Here is a 24,974-nt window from a genome sequence, read left to right as displayed (position 1 = left end):
CCTTCATATTTTAGCTTTCTTTCTCTTGGACCTTCTCTTGCTTCAAACTATATCCATTATTTTGCTGTGCCTCTGCTGAGCAGTGACACTGAGGTAATCCCCACAGCATAGGAGTCTTTGGGTGATGAATTTCACCAGCTGAGCAGGAGTGGACACTAGCAACTGATCCCTCGACATGCTAGAAGGAATAGACAAAAAAAACTTTAAAAAAGATTCTGGGGGAACCTCTTTACTTTCATTTTCCACTGCCCCAGCATTGTTGGCCCTTCTTGAAATTTGCCCATCTCCTCCAGTGTTTCTATCAATTCCTTTATTGTTGCTTTGGCTGGAATGTCCGCCATGATAATTGTGATCCCCCCCCCCCCCGCCGTCCTCTTTAGTCCAGCATAACATCTTTTATCCTCTATTTGCACGTGGTGTCCCTACCTCTCCCCTGTTCGTCTTCACCCGATAAGCACTTGCTGCTGTTGTCATGTACCCCCTATCCTTAGTCTTATGTGTTCCTCTTTTTATTAAGATGCGTCTCTTGTGTTACTATTATGGCTGTGTTTTCCACAAGTGTAGCGGTGTTCTCCCTCTGTTCTTCCTAACCTATTAACATCTGAGGCCTTGATTTGCCGACGTTAACATGCCCATCTTCTATTTCCTGTCTCTCTCCTCTTTTCTTTCACTTTTTCCTTCTTGAGCTTATTCCTCTTCTCGTCTGTCATCGCCGTGAATAAGAAAATTACAATCTTCCATTATCTCATACATTTTTAAATGTTCCTCCTTTCTTGTATTGCTACTGAAATTTATTCATGAGCCATTTACTTTTTTCTTTTACTTACTATTGCTTTTAACTTCTCATTATGTTTTCCTTACTTTGCTGATGAGTGACTCAATCGACTATCATTCTCTCTTACTTTTTACATACTCTGTAATGCATATCACTTTTGCTTGTCATTTTTACCAACAGTGCTTACATTTTTCTTAATACATGTGCATGGTTATGAAGAGTTGTGAACTATTCATTTAATTGTTCTAATATCACACACATTTATTTCACTTTTTTCCTTAAAGTATATGCATTTATACATGATTTTTAGGCGTGTGCATTTATCTTTTCACTGTTATTTTATTCTCTTGTATATTTTTCTCATAGTCCACTTTTACCAGTCCCTTTAACAGCCATACTTAAATATTTGTTAATATGGGTAATTGGTAAGTTACAGTTTGTTTTTCTTTTAATCCCGCGATGTGTACTTTTTAACTAGCCCTCAGTTTGTTTTCTTTTGCTGCTTATCACCTTTAATATTATTAAAGTATTATTGTACCTCGTTAACATTATTCAGATCCTTTTTTTTTTTTTTTTTAGCATCCAGTTACCTTTTTTCTCTTCACAGTCTGCCCAGTCTTAAGTATTGTCCACTTTTCTTCTTTCTGTTGTGGAGTCTACTCTCCTTTGGCTGTGGGCTTCTGTTAATGTCAGCTTTGTCATAGAATCGGCTGTTTTTTGAAACTGTTCGAATTGTTTTTTTCTGTTTGGGCCTCCGGTATCTTCCTCTGCTGCAGCTGCATGGTTTGGTTTAAGTTTGCTCCTCGGCATTGTTGATCCAAGGGCTTTTCACTGACTTCCTTGTACATTCATCTGCCTTCTCTGGGTCACTGTATGTCTTCAGTGTCTCTCAGTACATATCTTTAGGTTCATGGGCTACTTTATCTTTTTCTATTTGAAACCATGTTACCTGCAGGCTTTTGTAATCAGAATAAATCCATTCTTGTTTTGTCTTGTTTCGAATGAAAAGTCAAAGTCTGCATGTATCCTGTCTTCCCCATTTTGTGTTTTACTCTCTTTCCGCAAGTCTAATAATATCTTTGCTTTATTTTTAGTTTGTTTTGTTTACTGGGTTTAGTCAGAAAAAAATATTTTTTTTCAATGGAAACCTCATAAAATATAATATGTTGGAAATAAATAGACATTCAGTAATATAATTGAACAAACATTAAATTGTTAATCTCATTAACAAATCAATCTATATTGTTTGCCTTTATTTTATATGAAAGTATGTATTAATAGACGTTGAAGATTGAGCATTTGAATAGGCATATTAATGGGCTTGTCAGATATATAAGATCATGTGATTAGTGCCCAGGAATTCAAAAAATAGAGGTGAGGGAAGAAACTAGGTAGGTCTGAAAATGTTTATTGCAGTTGAGGTGTATAAAGCAGGTTCATAGATAATTATGTATATGACTTAAAGTTTAGATGTAGAGAGGTGGGGTGAGCAGTGTCACAAAACTGTGTATATGGCTGGGAGATGTTAGTTTCATGTATTGTTGGATACAAGTTGTGGGGCATAGCGTTCTGAATGAGGGAGATGTTAGTAAAATGTTTCACATATTGTTGGATACAAGTTATGGGGCGTAGCGTTCTGAATGAGGGAGATGTTAGTAAAACGTTTCCCGTATTGTTGGATACAAGTTGTGGGGTGTAGCATTCTGAATGTGGGAGATGTTAGTAAAACGTTTCACATATTGTTGGATACAAGTTGTGGGGCATAGCATTCTGAATGAGGGCTTTTGTCCTGGAGGTATACAAGAGCAAGATCCTGTGATGGCAGGTGAAGTTGTTTTAGTTGCGTTTTAAATGTTTGCATTCTGAGTGGACTTTGGGATGTGATCACATAGTTCACCTACATTGTTTGAATATAGAAGGGCACATGTAGTGTCAGATGATTTGGTTATAAGAAGTGATTTTTCCCTAGAGTGTAAAATTCCATTGGATGAATATTGGTTTTATTAAGTTAATGGCTGGGCAATATTCTAGCTTAAAGAGAAGTGTGTGTATTGTAGTTGGCTGAGAGAGAGCTAGGTGATGGTTCTAACTGGTTTAATTCTCTGAGGGCTAGGCAGTGCTGTGTTCTGTTTAGTTTACTGCAAATCTGACTTTTTTTTTTAGGTTTGGATAGTTGTGAGACTTTATGGTTAGTGAAGCTTGGGGCAACAGAGAGGAAAGATGGCAGTAAGAAGCTTGGGGCAACAGAGAGGAAAGATGGCAGTAAGAAGCTTGGGGCAACAGAGAGGAAAGATGGCAGTAAGAAGCTTGGGGCAACAGAGAGGAAAGATGGCAGTAAGAAGCTTGGGGCAACAGAGAGGAAAGATGGCAGTAAGAAGCTTGGGGCAACAGAGAGGAAAGATGGCAGTAAGAAGCTTGGGGCAACAGAGAGGAAAGATGGCAGTAAGAAGCTTGGGGCAACAGAGAGGAAAGATGGCAGTAAGAAGCTTGGGGCAACAGAGAGGAAAGATGGCAGTAAGAAGTTTGGGGCAACAGAGAGGAAAGATGGCAGTAAGAAGCTTGGGGCAACAGAGAGGAAAGATGGCAGTAAGAAAGTAGAGACTGTACACTTTCTGGCTGTCAGTGAGGCACAATTTTACTCGGTATAATGTACCCAGTTTTTTAGTTCTTTAACCACATTTACATTATTGTCATTTAATTGGTCTATAATTACACACACTAACTTTTTTGCAGTTTACTTGTTTTGTAATGGTGTTGGCAAGAGGTGATGGTGAATATTATTGTAGTAGAGTTGTATTTTTTGGTGAAGAGCAGTCATTTAGTTTTTGTGGGGACTTTAGTAGTAGTTGTGAATTATTTAGCCATGTTTCAGTTAATAGGAGGGATTGACCAGTCATTAAATACACTACTTTTTTGGGAAACCTTGTGTACTGGGAAAGTCCAGCTTGGAACTAAGCCAATTTTCGGCGGAGGCCTGGGGAGAAATACTCCAGACGCAAGTCTTTGTAACATGGGAGGAAACTAACACCCAGAGGAAACCCACAGGGACTCGGGGAAGACATGCAGACTCCGCATAGAAGGCACCCCGGCCAAGAATCAAACTGGAGAACCTCTTGCTGTGAGGCGGCAACGTTAACATTGCACCATTTTCATTTCATCTCCAGCATTAGCCATAACTTCTGAAGAATTTTCTATCTTCCATAATAACTCTTGAATAATTTCTACTATACTTCTTAAATTCCCCTATTTTCAACAGGTGACATACCTCTCAATCTCTTAGTGCAAAACATCTGGACATAGCCTCACAAAATGGGGGTACAAAGGTCCAAAAATAGGGACAGACTTTAAATGTTACTTTTATAAACTTGGAAAGCTGCTAGAGTAACATAATTTGTGTTGGCATGGATTGTTCTGAAGGATATGAAGTCTGAAACGCAATGTATATTATTTAGTGACTTCAGTCCTCAGATCATCCCAGTGATTCTCTGGAAAAATTGCACATTTTATGAGGAACAGACCAAAAATATAAGGCAGAAATCTGTACAATTTAGAGGTATGACTGGTAGGAAAGTACCAGTGTCTCATTTTTATTTAATTACTGTATATATATATATATATTATATGGTGCATTATCTATCTGAAAAAAAAATTGCCATTCTTTTAGCTAGTTTAGACATGAAGGCACAAATGCTTTATAATTGTGGTTTAAAACTGAAATGGATCAATATGAAGCCAGGTCTGATGGGTCTTTACCTTTAGGAACACAGCCACCACATCTTTCTTCAAGATCTTGTAGATCTTTATCCCTTTTTCATCTTCTTAACTTCAGGAATGCCATTTCTTCATGAATGCTTCCTGCAGATTGATATTATACATCTTCAGTTTTTATTTTTCTCGTCTCCTCCTATCCTGTTAGTTGTTGTCATGTCCTCTTCTAACCATGACATAATTAAGTCTTCCATTAATAATTTTATTTGTGCTCTGTCTTCTGCGTTCCTCTGCTTTATTCAGATTAAAACAATTTCCTAAATATCTAATAGCGCTGTGTAACATTTCTTATATTAATAATAATAATAATATTTTATTCAGTTATTCTTGTGTTCTATTTCTTGCCATGGCCTCCTCACATTTGGTGACAACCCTTTCTTGCCTAAGTTGTTCTGCTAAAAGTGTTTATCGTCTTGAGTTTTGAAAAATTAGTTGCTTAATAGCAGTCTCTTAACTCGTGCATATTATCGAAATTGTCATTAGCATTCTGCAGTTATTGTTTTGTGAAGTTCCCTTATTCTGCAGTATTTTAGCCTTTGTCATTCCCTTCAAATAATTCATATATCTTTTTCTTCTGTTTCTACTCTATATTAATCCATTTTTAATTTACCCCACTCTCTAGCTAACCTTACCTAACCATTGTGGAAACATTTATTTCTCCCTATTAACTGTAGAAAACTTCCCATTACCCCTTCCTTAAGTTAGTCTCTCTGTAACTGGTTTGTGGGCAAAGTGTCTCATATTTTTACTTCATTGCCATGCAATTTTATCTTTTTTTTTCTCTGTTTATGATCTGAAATGGGTATTTTGTGTGTCGAGAGCTTTCACTTAAATGCATATTCCCCCATGAAATATAATGTCTGTCTGGTCTTGCCCAGTTATTGTACCTTGAGGAATATGTAAATTCAGTCCAGATTCTACCACCAAATGATATTTTATCTACCAAATGTTGTCATAAAGGTCTTAAAATCTCCCCTGTTTGTTGTAGTTTTAAATCTAAGAAAAAGTGCACTGGCTACATTTAAATAAAACTGATTTACTTCTCATGATTCCAAACCATATTTTTCGCTGAACTATTTACCATTGTACCGTGTAATCATTTTAATTTTTTTCTGAAAAAAATGCATACAAGTGTCAAGGTTACTTGTACCTGCAGACTTCTCCATTCTATGTAAAGTAGTCATCAGTGAGAAAAAAAGAGAAAAAACAACTTTGTGGATGCATGAAGGACTCTTTGTGAATGTCACTCTGAACACACTGTACATAATTCCCCTGGCCAACTGCCTTAAGTTGCAAACTTCGTCTTTCATTGATGGCATTTGCTTATGGGGAAAAATTAAGCTAATGTCTTTGTAGATGCAAGAAACGTAGCATTTTCATCCTTTTGTCTTTTATTTTTCAAGCCCATTTGCTTACAGAAAAAATCCACAACTTATGTATAGCTTAAACCAGGGACTTTGATAGCCACAGTGTAAAACAAGGGAAATGATTATCTTAATTCTGCATATCGGCATACTTTTTTACACCTCGCCAGCCTAAGATCACAACATTATATTAACTTAAACTTGCTTCTGTCCAGCCTATCTTATCTTGTTAAAGTGTAGTCTGCATTTCTTAAAACTAAGAAAATATTTGTTTACTTTAATATTTTTAGTATATGCAGCAGTCACTGAATACTCCCTCCCTCATTTAAAATACTCCTGACTGCACACTCTTTAAAAAAAAACAATGCTTTACAATATAACCTGCAGTTTATATAGTGAGATGTTTTATACAAATACTGATTAAAAACAGAAGTTATTTTACTTGCAGTTACTGGTTTTCTTTGTAGTGTAAAATTACATGAAGTGGGGGTGTATACGTTACATTTCCCCAACAAACTTGACAGTCAATAAAAGTCCAGTCCTTTTCGGTCCCATTTTCTTGTAAAGACATATTTCACAACTGTAATTGGTGTGTCATAGTTAGTATCGCTGGTTATCTTCCTTTTCATCTCCATGTCCCAACTCCAGCTTTGGTTCAAGTCCAAAGTACTTCTGATTCTTCTAGTCAGCTCTTGTGATTTTTTTTCGTCTCTCCAGCATCTTCCTTTGGAAAATTGGAAAAAGACTTTCTTCTGATAAATCACACAGACAGTTTCACTGGCAGAGTCCCCTTCTGTTTGATGGTTCACCCCTTTTTTTGGCTAGACGTTTATATTTCCTCCTTGGCCTGTTCTGTATCAGAAACATGTCATTGATCCTTTGGGGAAAATTACTTTTGAAGACAGGTGACTACAGCAGCTTGACTCTTGCGCCTCTGGACATTCCCTGATCGCTGCAATAAATTTTCTTCTCGTCTACCTGATGTACAGTGGATACTAGTTTCCCACAAATCTGCTGTCTTTTTAATACTTTGCCTTTCTGCCACAGGTTTTTCAGGGTCAACTCTTTCTGCTAATATGATTGCATTCCTACTAATATAGGCCTTGGCTGCTTTCTCATGGCCAGATTTGGAGCATACACTCTGTGTTCCATTTCAGTTAACAAATCCTGCTGTGGAATACTTGTCCAGTTGCTCATTTATGCTTTTATAAAAGCAAATACAGTTTGTTACTTCCAGTTTCTCTGGTATAGCAGAAAATCTTAGGTTTTCCCTTTGTGGGCTGTATCATTTTTTGAAACGGCTCTTCTTGAGCAGTCTCATTCTCAGACCACCTTTACTTCATTTCAGCTCTGTTTTTTGCATATGTATCGTTCATCTGGATAGTTGTTTAGTGCGTCTTCATTTTTCAATCCTTTTGCTATTTAAGTTGCTATACTTTTTAAATGTTTTATTTTGATCAGCTCTGAGTAAGCAACCTCTCCTTTTATTTGTGTGATAAAATATTCCCTTCAAAATATGTTAACAGCTGTCCAGGGGCCTGTTACATTCTTGGTGTATTGGTCCTTAGTCTGTATCTGTCTTGTTGTCTTCGTTTCTTGACTGTGTTTTCCTTAAAGGTTTGCTGTGCTTTCCTTAAAGGACCACTACGGGCAAATGATGAAGAAAACGTATATTTTTTATCTTGCCATGATTTACTACACCTCCCAAAGCTGCCTGCAGCAAAATAAGTACTCATTCCTAATTTTATTTTGTTTTTACTCTTGTCTGCCCTCATGGGGGCAGACATCGTGATTCCTTTGGAAAGCTAAATCTGTCCCATAATGCACAGACTGAGAACAAGTAGCCCTACCATTTGTTGTCAGACTAGACTTCCATTCACTTAGAATGGAACACCTGAAAAAAACTGGCAAGTTTGAGAGTCTGCAGCTCATATGTCATTGACTGGTATGCGCTGAGTTTTACAAATGTTGTTCCTACTGATGTACTACACATTCACTGAAAGAAACTTGCAAAAGTGTCAACAAATTACTGAGATAAAAAAGACTCTTCACAAGGAGCAGTTTTGCAAGTTTCAGTTCCTGGCCATGTTACTCCATCTCCCCTCCTTCAGTGGGCTACAGTCTCACATTTCCAGCTTTACTAGATACAACTATTTAGTCAGCTTTGCATGACAATAGACATAAAAAAAAAAAAAATCACAGCCTGGTGTGCCACTAAATCTGTTCCCTTGTACGTCTCTATGCCTCTTCACTTCTGAATGGCATTTCCCAAGAATAAAAAAAAAAAGCAAACGCATCATTCCAGAGTTTAGGCCAGTCTATCCATTTAAAATGTGCACAGTAAAATATTCAACTTATAATGCATTTTGGCTGCTGACGTGGTTATCTTTACATAGTTATTCTCTTATAACCTGTACTTATGGTATTTAATGATACATTTTACAACAGTTCTCATTTTCTTAACAATGACCTCCCAAGCCTCTGATGTGACCTAGTACTTTTTCTTACTATTGCTTTATCTAGTTTGTCTTGGTTGTATACCTGTAGCATACGTCTCATCCTCCCAGCAACAGACTCCTGGAGAAAACTTCCAAAGCAGATACTTGCATTGAAAGAGTAGCAGCAGCTGTAGCAGTGAAACTACACTCCAAAACAATGCACTCAAACATAGTGCTGACAAACACAGGGGAATGTATACGTCTGAATCAAGCAGTAATGAAATTGCTAGAGACTTCACTGAGCACAATTTTACTCTTAATCTCTCCATTTCATAATCCATAACATTCGCACCACACTTACAAAGGCACACCTCCACCTTCCACAAACACAGCTACCCACACAACATACCAGTCAAATTTAAGGCTTTTCCCACCTCTCTGCAAAACACTGCTGTAATGGCTTTGGCAAACAAATGAAAATGATTGATGGGTGTTGGTTCAAGACTCCCATCCATATTTCTCAACAGTACAGATTTTTGCAGAAAGTCCAGATTTTTTGTCTGTTTTTCATAAAATTGCAGTTTTCTGTCAAATCACTGTCAGATCATTGAACACTGAAGTCAGAAAGTTGACAGGCATTTGATTTTCAGACTTCATATCCTTGCAAAACCTATTTATCAACTTTTGTTTGTAAGTGCAATATTTATAAATTGTCCCATTTTTGGGCCTTTGTCCCTATTACTTATGGCCTGGTCCGGATTTCTTGTTCTATAATGTTGAGTTATGCTGCCATCCCTTCCTACTGCAGCCAGTCCACTGCACTTGCACAAGTGTCCCCCTCAGCAGGGCAGCAAGCAGGTATCAGTGCAGATTTGCTTTATAGTTCTTTTATACACACACACACACACACACACACACACACACACACACACACACACACACACACACAGTAAATCTCATTGTCTGTGTTATTTATTCTTTTCCTCGGTTTCGTTTCTCTTACTTGTAATGTTATTTTTACTCATTTTTTCTCCTGCCCCCCATATCTCCCCTAATTATTACTTCTAACAAATACATTTTCTCACTGTTTCTTCTCTTCCCCTCCTCCTCTTATTCACTATTTGAACTTTTCCACTCTGACATTTGCTTTATGGATAAATAATGAACTGTCACCCTTATGTCAGCACATTTCAATGCTACATAATATTGTATTTAGTCTAATAATAGGTTCATAGGTAGGTACTAGGGTGCCTTCGTTGAAGGTTGTGCATCAGGGCTGGTAACTCGGCACGTAAAAATGCACTACCAAACATTAGCGGACCGGAGTTCCACTGTGGCGACCCCTAACCGGGATAAGCCGAAAGACGCAACAAGGTAGGTACTAGGCTATCGACCTAAGAGCCTAAGTAAGCCTAGCCAGCAAGTTTCCCTGGCTTATGCCACCCAAGAAAGTTATTTTCCTGTGCCACTGTCGAGCAGCGCCACAGAAGTGATTCCCAGGGTATATTTTCCTATCTCCCATCCACTCTAGATTTTTCTTGAAAAGTGCTAATGAAGAACTTTGCTTGACATAGATGGGTAGCTTGTTCCAGAGTATGGGAAGTCTCTGGGACAGGAATCTATCTCTCCAGCATGTCCTGTTTATTGTGGTGACAAGGTTTAGGACCCTAGAGCATGTAGCTCAGAGGGATTGGGATTTCTTTAGGTGTAGCATGTCCAACAGCTCTGGGTTTGACATAGCTTTATATGTTAGGCAGAAATCACCTCTGAGTAGGCAATATGCTATGGAGTAAAGCTGAAGTTTTTTTTTTTTTTTTTAGATGGTCAGTGTAGGGCATCTGTTTGAGGCCAGTAATCCTCTTTGTGAGGTACTTCTGCGGCCTCTCCAGCTGCTGCAAATGTCTTGTGAGGTACATTCCAAAAGGGGCGTCGTACTCTAATGGGTCTAATGAATGTCAAGTAAAGGGGAGCAATGACCTCTCCCCCCCCCCCCCTGGACGAGAACCCTTTTGTGATGGTGTGCCACATAGAAGGACTTCCTGACTACTGTGGCGATGTGATTATCCAAGGAGAGACTGCTGTCCACCTGGGTCCCAACGTCTCATCACACATTCGGTGTTAAGTAGACTACCACCTATGTGGAAGCTCACGGGTACAGATTTTTTTTTACAAAAGGGCCTCACTGAGACAGATGCCTGGTAAGCCATGGCCTCAAGCTCAATGCCAGAAAGGGCATTGTCATCCCCTTTGGTAAAAGCTCTGTACCCATGAACTACAACATAGACGGTAGTATACTTGACACCAAAAGTGTGATAAGAGACCTTGGGACACAGGTGGCCAGTATTCTCTCCTTTCATAATCACATCACCACAGTAGTCAGGAAATCCTTCTACGTGGCACACCTCATCACAAAAGGTTTCTCATCCAGAAAAAAAGAGGTCATTGTTCCCCTCTACTCATCACTCATTAGACCCATTATAGAGTACAACTCCCCTTTTGGTGTGTACCTCACAAGACATCTACAACAACTGGAAAGGCCACAGAAATGCCTCACAAAGAGGATTACCGGCCTCAAACAGATGCCCCACGCAGACTGTCTAAAAAAAACTCCAGCTTTACTCCATCGCATATCACCTACAAAGAGGAGATCTCTGCCTAACATAATTTTTTTGGGTGGTAAAAGCCAGGGTACCTTTTTGGTTGGGCTTGTATAGGCCCCAGGGCCAATAGCCTAGTACCTACCTATGAACCTATACGTTCCATGGCCTTGCAGACCAAGCTCATCAGGCTAATAGGACGATAGTTCGCGGGATCAGTGGTGGCTTCCCCTTTGTGGAGTGGAATAACTGTTGCTGTGTGCCTTTCAGTGGGCACAAAGCCTGATGTGAGGCTATGACTGAAAATGGTGCTTAGGTGGGGAGCCAGTTCGTTCTGAAGTTCGTGTAAAACACAGCCTGGGATGTTGTCCAGTCCCATGGATGCTGTGTTTCTGGCTTTAGAGAGTGCAGCTTTTACCTGTGTAGTTGTGATTACAGGGACTCTGCTTTTTTCCTGTATAGATATGGGCCCTTTGGGTGTGAAAGGGTGGTAAAGTTAGCACTGAACCTATCTGCCAGAATGTTGGCAATATTAGTTGGTTCTGTAATTTTCATGCAGTTGTGCTGTAACTCAGAGCAGATCTGGGTGCCATTGAAATTCTTGACATAGGTATATAACGCTTTGTGGTTGTCCTTAGAATCAGTGGCGATTTTATTTTCATAGCTAGCTTTGGATGCTCTTATAAGGGATCTCAGCGTCTTACTGAGGCTGACCAGGGAGCTCCACCACTCATGGGATTTTGCTCTCTTTTGCAACAGTTTCTACCTTCTGTTGTACAGTTTGTTTATGGCAGGGGACCACCAGATTGCCTTTCTTTTTTGGAGGATAGCTTCTTGGTTCTGTTTGGGATAGCACAATCTATGCACTCATGTAAGTGCTTCTAGAGAGCATTTGTGTAGGATTTAGCAGTCGTAACTGCATGGGTGCCATGAAGTTTGCCACTTCTGTCTTAAGAAGCATGAAGTTGGCTATGGAATAATTTTTTACTGTGGTTTCCTTAATGTGGGGTGGGGGCGGGATGTGGATATCTAGGGTGATCAGCTTATGGTCTGATCTGACCAACAAGAAGTTGGAACACTGGTCATTCATGTTGGTAATGACTAGGTCTAGGATATTGTTGCCCTTGGTGGGGGTGTGGATAAGTTGATCCAGGGCACTAGAATTTATGAATTCCAGAAAGCGTTGAGCAAAGGAGTTGGTACATGAGTAGTTTTCCCAGTTAATGGTGGGATAGTTGAAATTGCCCATTATTAGGGTGTTTGAACCCCAATATTTTCCAGTATATCAAGAAAAGAGTGGGAAACCTGGAGCATGATGGGGGATCTGTAGCAAGCTACAATTTGGATTGCAGTTTTGCCCAGAGTTAGTTGCACTTGGATAACCTCGGATGCATTATGCTGAGCAACTAGCCTGGAAGTGTGGATATCCTTAATGAATATGGGCACACCTTTGCCTTTGGTGTTCCGGTCCAGGTTACGTGGCCGAAAAGTGTGGTATGAGTTATAACCTGGTAGTGCAGGGGTGCTCTTTGGAGTCTTGGACCAGGTCTCAGTCACTGCACAGGTATCTATGTTCTCCATTTTAAGGAGTGCCTTGAGTGAGTGCATTTTGAGATTTAGACTTTTAGCACTGAGTAGTAGTACCCTCAGTTTTGGCTTGCCTGTTCCTGTTACATTTGAAACTTGTCTAAAAAAGGTACTATAGGGGCGGCAAGAGCCTTAGCCAGTATCCGGAATCCCATGGGCGACACGTGCAGGCCATCTCTGGCAAAGCATCATGGTCTGTCGACCATGTCGTCCCAGGCAGATACTGGATCCCCTTAGAATGACACCAGAAGCTTAGCCAATTCTTGAAGTCAATCATTTTGTCCTTGTACTGCGGTATCATTCTGGGCGATGGCAGACTGCTACTCAGGGCTAGGGCCATACCTCCCTGGGCTACAAGATCGGAGAGCTCTTCCATGTCTCTTCATGTAGTCCAGGGAGGCATGTCTCGGGTCATTCACACCAACATGGACAGTTAGAGTCATATTTGTACTTGGTTGTGGAGTGACCTGAGTGCATGGGTTATGTGGCAGATCTTGGCAGCTGACAGTAACCTTCTCCTTGTTTAGGCTGGTAAGTGGGACATCAATGTGCCTGACTATAGAGACACCTATGACTAGTGTGTTGGGTACATTGTTTTGCGTAATATATATATATTATTTGCCCATAATATCTGAATACGTGAGTGGAATTTTCATGACAGCATCAAGGAAACATTTTCCTTCCTTCTGTGTTTTTTTTTTCCTTAAGTTTTGGATTTTTCTTGGTATACTGATTAATTTTCTTAGTATATTTTATTTTTTATTTATTTTCCATTTGTTTACCAAGTTAGTCCGACTGGACACAAGATGATGGTTTTAAGTGGAGGCTGGGGGAGAAAAGCTCCAGATACATAGTAAATAATTGTAAAAAATAATAAAAATAAATTATACAAACATAGCTATTTTGTACAAAGAGCATAGAAAACATAAAAGGAGTAAAATCAGAGTTTTACAATTGATGCAGCATACACAGTAGTTAGAATATTGAGAAACAATTAAACAAGATAATATACAACAAATATACAACTGCTTGAACATAAATTCAAAAAGAAGTTTCCATAGACAAACAGGGTCATAAACTAGAAATCATAACTATATTGATATGACTTGTATTGCACTTATCTTGTTTTAATGATAGTATGTGTGTTATTGTACGTGTCATATGTGCACAAATATTTGTATTAATCTATATATTTACAGTATATTGACACAGTACTGGGTCACATCAGAGGCTTGGGAGGTCATTAAGAAACTGAGAACTGTTATAAAGCTTGGCATTGAATACCAAAAGTTCAGGTTATGCTATAAGAGAACTATGTAAAGATAACCATGTCAGCAGCCAGAATGCATTATAAACTGAATGTTTTACTGTGTACAATTAAGAAATGGATAGATTGGCCCAAACTGTGTGTGTGCTTTTTTTTTTGTTTGTGTTTTATTCCTGGGGAAATGCTATTCAGAAGTGAAGAGACATATATATATATAAGGGAACAGGTTTAGTGGCACACCAGGCTGTGATTTTTTTTGATGTATGTTGTCATGCAAAGCTGACAAAATAGTTGAATCTACCCAAGCTTGAAATGTGAGACTGTAGCCCATTGAAGGAGGGGAGATGGGAGGAGTAACTTGGCCAGGAATTGAAACTTGCAAAACTGCTCCTTCTGGAAAGACTTTTATCTCGGTAATTTGTTGACACTTTTTTGCAAGTTTTTTTCGGAGAATGTGTAGTACATCAATAGGAATAACATTTGTAAAACTCTGCACATACCAGTCAATGACACACAAGCTATAGACTCTCAAACTTGGCATTTTTTTCAGGTGGTCCATTCTAAGTGAATGGAAGTCTAGTCTGACAACAAATGGTATGGCTATTTGTTCTCACCGTCTATGCATTGAGACAGATTTAGCTTTCCAAAGGAATCAATGTCTGCCCCCATGAGGGCAGACAAGAGTAAAAACAAAATAAAATTAGGAATGAGTACTTATTTTGCTGCAGGCAGCTTTGGGAGGTATAGTAAATCATGGCAAAAAAAATATATATATATGTTTTCTTCATCATTTGCCCATAGTGGTCCTTTAAAGGTTTGCTGTATCGGCAGACTTGCACTAAACAGCACGGGTTAACTTTTCTGTTGGCTGCTAAAATGGAGAAAGAATGGGAATACTGAGAAACACCTATTCTGTATATTAACTTTCATTTTAACTGTCTGAAGCAGCCTCCCAGTCGTAGCTTCTGTACCCCCCCCCCCAACGATTAATATGGCTCCATGCTGAGTGAAGTACCTGGGACCCACTGATCTGAAAACAACTAATATTTTTGACTTGCCTTCATAGATACACTCACTACATAATAGTTTACACAGTCTCATTCGGCAGCATAAGGCTTGGAGCAAACGGCATGAAGGATTAGGTGACAGCTCAGTCATCTGTCTCTTATTTCATATTTTATCTCCAGCTCTGTCTTTCTGTGTGTTGCGAGTGTTGCTTAATCTGTATACATTTCTAAATAGTGAAATGTTTCCATGGTACCTGCAGGGCTTCTGTTGTCTGCCACGGTTGGGGGGACTGCTCCTCCGCAATGAAAAGTCGTACTAAAAAACAATCTGGAGTTTATTTGTACAGCTTTTCCCACGCTCCCCAGAGGTGATTAGAATGCTTAAAAAAACACAGCAAACCTTAATTAAGTACTTGTCTTTTCTCTCCAGACTTTATTTTAGTTCTGTTACCTGATTAAATTGAATGTTGGTATTGAACTCCATAATTATTTTCCATCTAGGGGTGTCTCCTGCCAGGTATAAATTCCTTGATTTATCAGATAAGGCATTTGTTTGTGTTACTTTCTACCCTCCACACATTTTGTTTTCAGCATGAATTAACAGTGTTCACTCTAAACAATGGATTTAAATATAGTTAAGCCGTCACTTTTACTACAAAAGAGATGCAGAATTGATACAGGTGGATGAGGCAGGAGCTTGAAGAAAACACGTGGATTTGACACTTCAGAAGAGGTGCGGTTTGGTGCTTGCAAATGCATGCAGTCATTTTAATTAGCCTCTAATGTAAACACAATAGCTGTTGTTTGGCCTTTAAGTGTTTACATTTCGCAACTCTTGCGCTGGATACCATATCAAGCATGTCCTGTGTCTGTGTGTGTGTGTCTGTCTGTGTGTGTGTGTCTGTGTGTGTGTCTGTCTGTGTGTGTGTGTGTCTGTCTGTGTGTGTGTCTGTCTGTGTGTGTGTCTGTCTGTGTGTGTGTGTCTGTGTGTGTGTCTGTGTGTGTGTGTCTGTGTGTGTGTGTCTGTGTGTGTGTGTGTGTGTGTGTCTGTGTGTGTGTGTCTGTCTGTGTGTGTCTGTCTGTGTGTGTCTGTGTGTCTGTGTGTGTGTCTGTGTGTGTCTGTGTGTGTGTGTGTGTGTGTGTGTGTGTGTCTGTGTGTGTGTCTGTGTGTGTCTGTGTGTGTGTGTCTGTCTGTGTGTGTGTGTCTGTCTGTGTGTGTGTGTCTGTGTGTGTGTGTCTGTCTGTGTGTGTCTGTCTGTGTGTGTCTGTGTGTGTGTGTGTCTGTGTGTGTGTGTGTCTGTGTGTGTGTGCGTGTGTGTGTGTCTGTGTGTGTGTCTGTGTGTGTGTGTGTGTGTGTGTCTGTGTGTGTGTGTGTGTGTCTGTGTGTGTGTGTGTCTGTGTGTGTGTCTGTGTGTGTGTGTGTCTGTGTGTGTGTGTGTGTGTGTGTGTCTGTGTGTGTGTGTGTCTGTGTGTCTGTGTGTGTGTGTCTCTGTGTGTCTGCGTGTGTGTGTCTCTGTGTGTCTGCGTGTGTGTGTCTGTCTGTGTGTGTGTCTGCATCTCCGTGTGTCTGTGTGTCTGTCTGCGTGTGTGTCTGTGTGTGTGTGTCTGTCTGTCTGCCTGTGTGTGCGCTAGTCTGTGTCTGTGTGCGCTAGTCTCTGTGTGCGTGTCTGTGCGTGTCTGTCTCTGTCTGTGTGTCTCTGTCTCTGTCTGTGTGTCTCTGTCTCTGTCTGTGTGTCTCTGTTTGCGTATGTCTCTCTGTGTGTCTGTGTGTCTGCCTGTGTGTGCGCTTGTGTGTCTGTCTGTCTGTCTGCGTGTGTGCGCTAGTCTGTGTGTGCGCTAGTCTGTGTGTGCGCTAGTCTGTGTGTCTGTCTCTGTGTGTGTGTCTGTCTCTGTGTGTGTGTCTGTCTCTGTGTGTGTGTCTGTGTCTGTGTGTGTGTCAGTCTGTGTCTGTGTGTGCGCTAGTCTGTGTCTGTGTGTTAGTCTGTCTGTGTCTGTGTGTTAGTCTGTCTGTGTCTGTGTGTTAGTCTGTCTGTGTCTGTGTGTTAGTCTGTGTGCTAGTCTGTGTGTGTGCTAGTCTGTGTGCGTGTGTGTGCTAGTCTGTGTGCGTGTGTGTGCTAGTCTGTGTGTGTGTGTGTGTGTGTGCTAGTCTGTGTGTGTGTGTGTGTGTGCTAGTCTGTGTGTGTGTGTGCTAGTCTGTGTGTGTGTGCTAGTCTGTGTGTGTGTGTGCTAGTCTGTGTGTGTGTGTGTGTGCTAGTCTGTGTGTGTGTGTGTGTGTGTGTGCTAGTCTGTGTGTGTGTGTGCTAGTCTGTGTGTGTGTGTGCTAGTCTGTGTGTGTGTGTGTGTGTGTGTGTGTGCTAGTCTGTGTGTGTGTGTGTGCTAGTCTGTGTGTGTGTGTGTGCTAGTCTGTGTGTGTGTGTGTGTGCTAGTCTGTGTGTGTGTGTGTGTGTGTGTGTGTGTGTGCTAGTCTGTGTGTGTGTGCGCTAGTCTGTGTGTGTGTGTGCGCTAGTCTGTGTGTGTGTGCGCTAGTCTGTGTGTGTGCTAGTCTGTGTGTGTGTGTGCGCTAGTCTGTGTGTGTGTGTGCTAGTCTGTGTGTGTGTGTGTGCTAGTCTGTGTGTGTGCGCTAGTCTGTGTGTGCGCTAGTCTGTGTGTGCGCTAGTCTGTGTGTGCTAGTCTGTGTGCGCTAGTCTGTGTCTGTGTGCGCTAGTCTGTGCGCTAGTCTGTGTCGGTGTGTGTGTGTGCTAGTCTGTGTGCGCTAGTCTGTGTGTGTGTGCTAGTCTGTGTGTGCTAGTCTGTGTGTGTGTGCTAGTCTGTGTGTGTGTGTGTGCTAGTCTGTGTGTGTGTGTGTGCTAGTCTGTGTGTGTGTGTGTGTGTGCTAGTCTGTGTGTGTGTGTGCTAGTCTGTGTGTGTGTGCTAGTCTGTGTGTGTGTGTGCTAGTCTGTGTGTGTGTGTGTGTGTGTGTGTGTGTGCTAGTCTGTGTGTGTGTGTGTGTGCTAGTCTGTGTCTGTGTGTGCTAGTCTGTGTGTGTGTGCTAGTCTGTGTGTGTGTGCTAGTCTGTGTGTGTGTGTGCTAGTCTGTGTGTGCTAGTCTGTGTCTGTGTGTGTGTGTGTGTGTGTGCTAGTCTGTGTGTGTGTGTGTGTGTGTGTGTGTGCTAGTCTGTGTGTGTGTGTGTGTGCTAGTCTGTGTGTGTGTGTGTGCTAGTCTGTGTGTGTGTGTGTCTGTGTGTGTGCTAGTCTGTGTCTGTGTGTGTGCTAGTCTGTGTCTGTGTGTGTGCTAGTCTGTGTGTGTGTGTGTGTGTGTGTGTGTGTGTGCGCTAGTCTGTGTCGGTGTGTGTGTGCTAGTCTGTGTCGGTGTGTGTGTGTGTGCGCTAGTCTGTGTCGGTGTGTGTGCTAGTCTGTGTGTGTGTGTGCGCTAGTCTGTGTCGGTGTGTGTGTGCTAGTCTGTGTGTGTGTGTGTGTGTGTGTGTGTGTGCTAGTCTGTGTGTGTGTGTGCTAGTCTGTGTCTGTGTGTGTGTGTGCGCTAGTCTGTGTGTGTGTGTGCGCTAGTCTGTGTGTGTGTGCGCTAGTCTGTGTGTGTGTGTGCTAGTCTGTGTGTGTGTGTGCTAGTCTGTGTCTGTGTGTGTGTGCTAGTCTGTGTCTGTGTGTGTGCTAGTCTGTGTCTGTGTGTGTGTGCTAGTCTGTGTCTGTGTGTGTGTGCTAGTCTGTGTCTGTGTGTGTGTGTGCTAGTCTGTGTGTGTGTGTGTGCTAGTCTGTGTGTGTGTGTGCTAGTCTGTGTCTGTGTGTGTGTGCTAGTCTGTGTCTGTGTGTGTGTGCTAGTCTGTGTCTGTGTGTGTGCTAGTCTGTGTGTCTGTGTGTGTGTGTGCTAGTCTGTGTCTGTGTGTGTGTGTGTGTGTGTGCTAGTCTGTGTGTGTGTGTGTGTGCTAGTCTGTGTGTGTGTGTGTGTGCTAGTCTGTGTCTGTGTGTGTGTGTGTGCTAGTCTGTGTCTGTGTGTGTGTGCTAGTCTGTGTCTGTGTGTGTGTGCTAGTCTGTGTCTGTGTGTGCTAGTCTGTGTCTGTGTGTGTGTGTGCTAGTCTGTGTCTGTGTGTGTGTGTGCTAGTCTGTGTCTGTGTGTGTGTGTGCTAGTCTGTGTCTGTGTGTGTGTGCTAGTCTGTGTCTGTGTGTGTGTGCTAGTCTGTGTCTGTGTGTGTGTGTGTGCTAGTCTGTGTCTGTGTGTGTGTGTGCTAGTCTGTGTCTGTGTGCTAGTCTGTGTCTGTGTGCTAGTCTGTGTCTGTGTGCTAGTCTGTGTCGGTGTGTGTGTGCTAGTCTGTGTCGGTGTGTGTGTGTGCTAGTCTGTGTCGGTGTGTGTGTGCTAGTCTGTGTCGGTGTGTGTGTGTGTGCTAGTCTGTGTGTCTGTGTGTGTGTGTGCTAGTCTGTGTGTGTGTGCTAGTCTGTGTGTGTGTGCTAGTCTGTGTGTGTGCTAGTCTGTGTGTGTGTGCTAGTCTGTGTCTGTGTGTGTGTGTGTGTGCTAGTCTGTGTCTGTGTGTGTGCTAGTCTGTGTCTGTGTGTGTGTGTGTGTGCTAGTCTGTGTCTGTGTGTGTGTGCTAGTCTGTGTCTCTGTGTGTGTGTGTGCTAGTCTGTGTCTCTGTGTGTGTGCTAGTCTGTGTCTCTGTGTGTGTGTGTGTGTCTGTGTGTGTGTGTCTGTGTGTGTGTGTGCGCGCTAGTCTGTGTCTGTGTGTGTGCGCTAGTCTGTGTCTCTGTGTGTGCGCTAGTCTGTGTCTCTGTGTGTGTGCTAGTCTGTGTCTCTGTGTGTGTGTGCTAGTCTGTGTCTCTGTGTGTGTGTGCTAGTCTGTGTCTCTGTGTGTGTGCTAGTCTGTGTCTCTGTGTGTGTGTGTGTGTGCTAGTCTGTGTCTCTGTGTGTGTGCTAGTCTGTGTGTGTGTGTGTGTGTGTGTGTGTGTGTGTGTGTGTGTGCTAGTGTGTGTGTGTGTGTGTGTGTGCTAGTGTGTGTGTGTGTGCTAGTGTGTGTGTGTGTGCTAGTCTGTCTCTGTGTGTGTGTGCTAGTCTGTCTCTGTGTGTGCGTGCTAGTCTGTGTCTGTGTGTGCTAGTCTGTGTCTCTGTGTGTGTGTGTGCTAGTCTGTGTCTCTGTGTGTGTGCTAGTCTGTGTCTCTGTGTGTGTGCTAGTCTGTGTGTGTGTGTGTGTGTGTGTGTGTGTGTGTGTGTGTGTGCTAGTCTGTGTGTGTGTGTGTGTGTGCTAGTCTGTGTGTGTGTGTGTGTGTGTGTGTGTGTGTGTGTGTGTGTGTGTGTGTGCTAGTCTGTGTGTGTGTGCTAGTCTGTGTCTGTGTGTGTGCTAGTCTGTGTGTGTGTGTGTGTGTGCTAGTCTGTGTGTGTGTGTGTGTGTGTGTGTGTGTGTGTGTGTGTGTGTGTGTGTGTGCTAGTCTGTCTGTGTGTGCGTGCACGTCTGTGTGTTAAGGTGTACTAGAGAGCTTTTGCATGGGTATTTCATAATTCTTTGCTATTAATGCAAATGTAACAAAAAAACTAAATTTTCTTTTTTCTGACAAGGAGGAGGATGCTGGGGGGGCTGTCCCAGGGTACCAGTTCACTTATTTATAGCTGTGGTATAGGAAATAATAGGTGTGAGCAAGACCAGTAAATAGAATTTTTAGAGAGGTCTTGCTATTTTAAGGTTTTAATTGCTTTTATCAGCAGGTGTAGACCTGATGCTTTAGCGCGATGCTCTATTAGACCTGTGAAATGCACACCCTGACCCATGTCTTAATTTTATTTTAAACTTTTGTAACACAGGACTGGGCTTCAGTTTTACTTAGTTGCTGCAGTGCAGTGGCTGATGATCATGTCTGCAGCGGTTTGTCATTTGATTTCCGTTTTTTGTCTTCTCCTTATCTTTTCCCAGGCATTGCTTTGGTGGATATTTGTCATATGAAGGTAAAAAATATATATATTAAAATTCATCTGTTTGTTTGTTACATTAAAATCCACCAAATATATGCTGCTTTTTTAATGTAACTTAAAATGTGCACATCCTGTGGCTCAGAGAAATTGTAGAGGTGATTCTGACTTCAAGGAGGTATGTTTGTGGTTTGTTTTATGATTTGGAAGAGGATTACTGTTTGAATTTCTTTGCTTGTATGGCAGTTGTTGTAGTTAGTGTTCTATTTTGTGCATGTTGAGGGGATGTTAGATGTTTGATGCTGATTATTGCTGATGTGTGTTTTTTGTTTTGTCTCTCGTTACAGTAAGAGCAGTGCCTCTGCTGCCTCTTTGGCATTTTCCTGGACATGTCTCTTGGTTCCTTCTGTGTTTGCCACACCTGAAAAACGAGTTGGGGATATCTGGAATAAAATGGTAAGTGTCTGTAAGTTAAGGGTGAGATGGTGATGCATCAGGAAGGGCCGCACGGGTTTTTAATATTTTACTTTATTGCAGCAAAGCAATTTCCTTTTACATCCATCCGTTGTCCTTATTCTTGCCACTTGTACTTTTTACAAGCACCATCTTTGTTACTGTTATTACTTAGCAGTTAACATAGCTTAGAGCCATCAGTTTGATGTTAATCATTCAGGTGCATTTGTATGACACCTGTTGTGCCTTTATTAATGATTCAAGTTTTTAACTGTGTACAGCTGTAAATAGTCTTCCGAATAGCTGCATGAACAAAGCTCAAATAATTTCTAGTAACAAATACTAGTGAGGAATGTAACATCTGTTTTCATTTTATGGAAGCTGTGTTATTTTCAAAAGCCTTAAAGAAAAATATTATCATGATTTATTATTAATCTGGCCAGAGGAAAAATTGAATCCGTAGCTGCTGTCAGTTTTTCACATTCATCTCTCCATCAAGTCGTATCTTTTGCATAGCGGCCATCGTGTTGTGTTTGTTGCATGAAAGCTTCTCAGCTGTAGAAATCTGTCTTCTGTCAAGGGAGTTGCATTTTTCATTTCTTTAATGGCTTCTTTTTAGACACTAACAGCCGAAATGACACTAGCCATTAATTTTGTAGATCTTAGATGTATGAACATTACTTTTGCCGTTAAGTGTTAAGAGTTCATTTCTAAATAGCCCTAAACTTGGGCATGACCAGAAATATTTTCTCATAAACCAACTTCTTCCTCGCGTCTCTTGCAATGCGAATGCACTGTTAAACATTTTTGTTAGTCTTTGTGGGGTATAAAATATTTAAGTAGACAGTTAAACATGTAAAAATTCCGAAACTTATATGGTGCATTCAGGCAGTTGATAAATCCCTAAAACCAAAATCCCAACTGCTGAGTAAAAACACAGGATACAAAGCAAAGGAAATTCTGGGCTGACCCAGCGTCTGAGCAGCTGACCATAATAAAGGACTGGTAAGAGCCTTCGCAGTTTACAATACTGCATCATCAGACCATAGTAAAAGTACCAAAGCAGGCAAACTTTTAAATGCAAGCAGTCCAGTCAAATGCAGACATTAAAATCACACGACAATTTAAAAAAGCATCTAAGCTGTGATTGTCCCCTCAATATGCACCAATAAGAACGCCTTAAACTGCCAAGCCCTCAAACTCTATTTTTGTAATGGACATGACTTCAAAACCGGTTTTAAAGATACCCTGTTATTTAAACCTGGTTCTACAAACACTTTTAATAGTAAAGTCTACCTTTGTTTAGCACATTCAGTTTTATTCTTTGTCACCTTTCCTATCACTTTCATAAATCAGTACAAAAAACTTAGTAAATCATAGTTTTTAACGTGTTTTGACTAAAGCATTAGTCTCTCTACCTTGAGATATATCATTCGGATGTTCCAAAATCCTATCTTTAAATGCTCCGTTTGTCTTAGCCGTATAAAATTCGTTAAATGAACAGCCTGCATAATAAACAACATTCTTAATTCTACAGTTAGCAAAGAAATCTAAAGCGGTCTCAGTACCAGTAACATTATGTACATAAGAAGTGCAAGACAAGTTATAATTGCAAGAAGAGCATGAACCACATTTGTATTTACCCTTGCGCTGTGAATGCATTTGTATTTGTGAGTTTGAATGTCTGTTACACAATTGTCCATTTAAGGAACGATTATTTCTAAAGCTAAGTCTAGGTTGAATGTCAATAATCTTCCTGATGTCCGGATCAGCCAACAAGATCAACCAAACTTTCTTGAAAATATCACACAGAATACATTTTAAAATGTAAAAACAGGTCTGTTCCTAACTATATCGGCTGTTCTTACTATAGAGGATTGACCCTCCTCTGTGCTCCTGGAAAATAGCCCCCCCCCCCATCTTGCCTATTGCCTCTATAACTAAAGCTTTCAATGCCTTGTATTTACAATTAATTAATCCTTGAGCTAACAAAAGACTCACTTCTAGAGATATATGCTCTCGGGGGAGGGGGGGTGAGGGGGGGGTGAAGGCAGAAGTAACTGCCACTTCTAAATATCTAGCTGCCCCAATAATTCATTCATACTCAAAATAATTAAAACAAGACAAATGGGTGGATCCGACCTATGCTGGGTCAGCAACTGTGGTCCTAACGAGAAGTTACTGTCAGCTACTCCCAGAAAGTAATGTTTATCCTTTCGTTCCAGTTAGATCAGTCTGCCTTTCCATACCAAACTACCCATAGTTATTGTCTTCTCCGTTATATAGCATAATGTCATTAAAACCAGCTTTATCAAGTAAAATGTAACCATATTGAGAGTGTTTTATGTTTCCATGTTTTCAGTAGTCAATCCCACTAACGTTTTAGCATTTGGCCTCCTGTACAAACTTGAGTGACAAATATTGCAAAGCTTCTTAATACAAGATCGTAACCAAGCGAGTTAGGTGTCGGTCATTCCTTTCTGTTAACTTTATATTGCGTGAAACTCCCGGCTCTTCATTGTTACACACAGCCTGTGTATTTTTGAATCTCTGAAATATCTGCAGGGATTCCTGAAAGGTATAGTAACGGAAGGAGAACAACAATGCAAAGCTTGTATTCTCTGATTCAGCTTTTCTGCAGCAGTTTCCGTTGGTCAAATTCATTTACTTTTTGAATTCTCTGTAATTATTTTTTAGTAGTGTGTTAGAGCATATTATAATTGTATTCAAGAGCATGTTCATGTACATTTGCTGTTCTTTTCATAAGGAAACCTACTTTGTGAGGCCTGAGAGGGTCTAAAATTCATAGCTATTGTCATGTCCTTGTCTTAGTAATCTTGTAGTTCAGAAATGCTCCAACTTTAATAATTGAAAAAAGCCTGTCTGTATCCTTTTGTGGTTTCACTAAATATAAAACTTCATCTGCTGATAAAGAAACCTTAAGTTCTTGCTGTCCTAAGTAAACTCTTGCAAATCACTGCTAGGGTTCGTAGTGTAAAGCAAACAAAATGTATGGCAGTGACAGCATTCCATTGTTTCTCTTGAAAGTATGAATGGCAGTGACATTCCAAAATGTATTTTCATCCTTCCTGCAGAAGCACCCCCCTCCCCAGTTTTCCGTAGGTAATCCAAAGTCTGAGTGTATGCGTTAAGTAATACAACTGTACTCTTGGGGCCGTTTGAGTGGACACTTGGTCGTTAATTTATTGTTTGCTAAGTCTTTATCATTAACCTAGTTTTAAATGCTTTGTCCGATGTGTGTGGCGTTCTCAACAAATCCACATGCAGGCAATTTTTACTCGGTTGTGTAAGACGTTTGGTCAACATTGTAATTATTGACGTCACCAAGTTGTCACAATACACATGTTCTGTATCATGAAGCTAAATGTGGCTCCTTGTCTTTTGGAATGATGTTCTCTGCTTCCTCCTTCCATGTCAAACCAATTTTCTTGTTTCCAAAACATAATATTTTTTAACAGTGCTACTTGTTCCCAAATCTGTGCTAGAATTTCATGATTTTTCTTAACCTCTTACTTGCTCCTGCACAGTACTGACTCTGTGAAGTAAGGGAGTCATCAGTAACAGTGATTCATCTCGGTTTGGCAACTGTTAATAAACCCTTAAAATACTTTCCTTATCCACTTTCTTGCATTTATCGACAGAGACAGAGACGCTTTGAAGATGCTAATGAAACATCTCTATCCTTACTGGGTTTCCTCATATTCTTTTATCTGTAAGTCGCGCAGTGATTTGTTGTGACCTCTGTTGCCTTAGTCTGACTGCTGGTGTGTTTTGATAATCTGGGGAGTTGGAAATTTTCTTTTATCTTTTTTTT

The 24,974-nt window shown here is 40.9% G+C and overlaps 1 protein-coding gene across 1 annotated transcript in view; it reads left to right on the top strand.

The window, feature by feature from the left end:
* Window positions 1-24,974, top strand: part of GCN1 (GCN1 activator of EIF2AK4) — a gene marked incomplete in the record, with an annotated part of 2,100,248 nt that overhangs the window by 8,889 nt on the left and 2,066,385 nt on the right. Inside the window, 1 exon segment of the mRNA XM_044068902.1 lies at window positions 21,034-21,142. Within this exon segment, the coding sequence (XP_043924837.1) occupies window positions 21,034-21,142 (109 nt within the window).

This window comes from Protopterus annectens, chromosome 4.part0 (assembly GCF_019279795.1).
Source record: "Protopterus annectens isolate FY-2018-M chromosome 4.part0, PAN1.0, whole genome shotgun sequence".
In the NCBI taxonomy this organism is placed as follows: domain Eukaryota; kingdom Metazoa; phylum Chordata; order Ceratodontiformes; family Protopteridae; genus Protopterus; species Protopterus annectens.
This window is presented reverse-complemented; position numbering and strand designations above follow the sequence as displayed.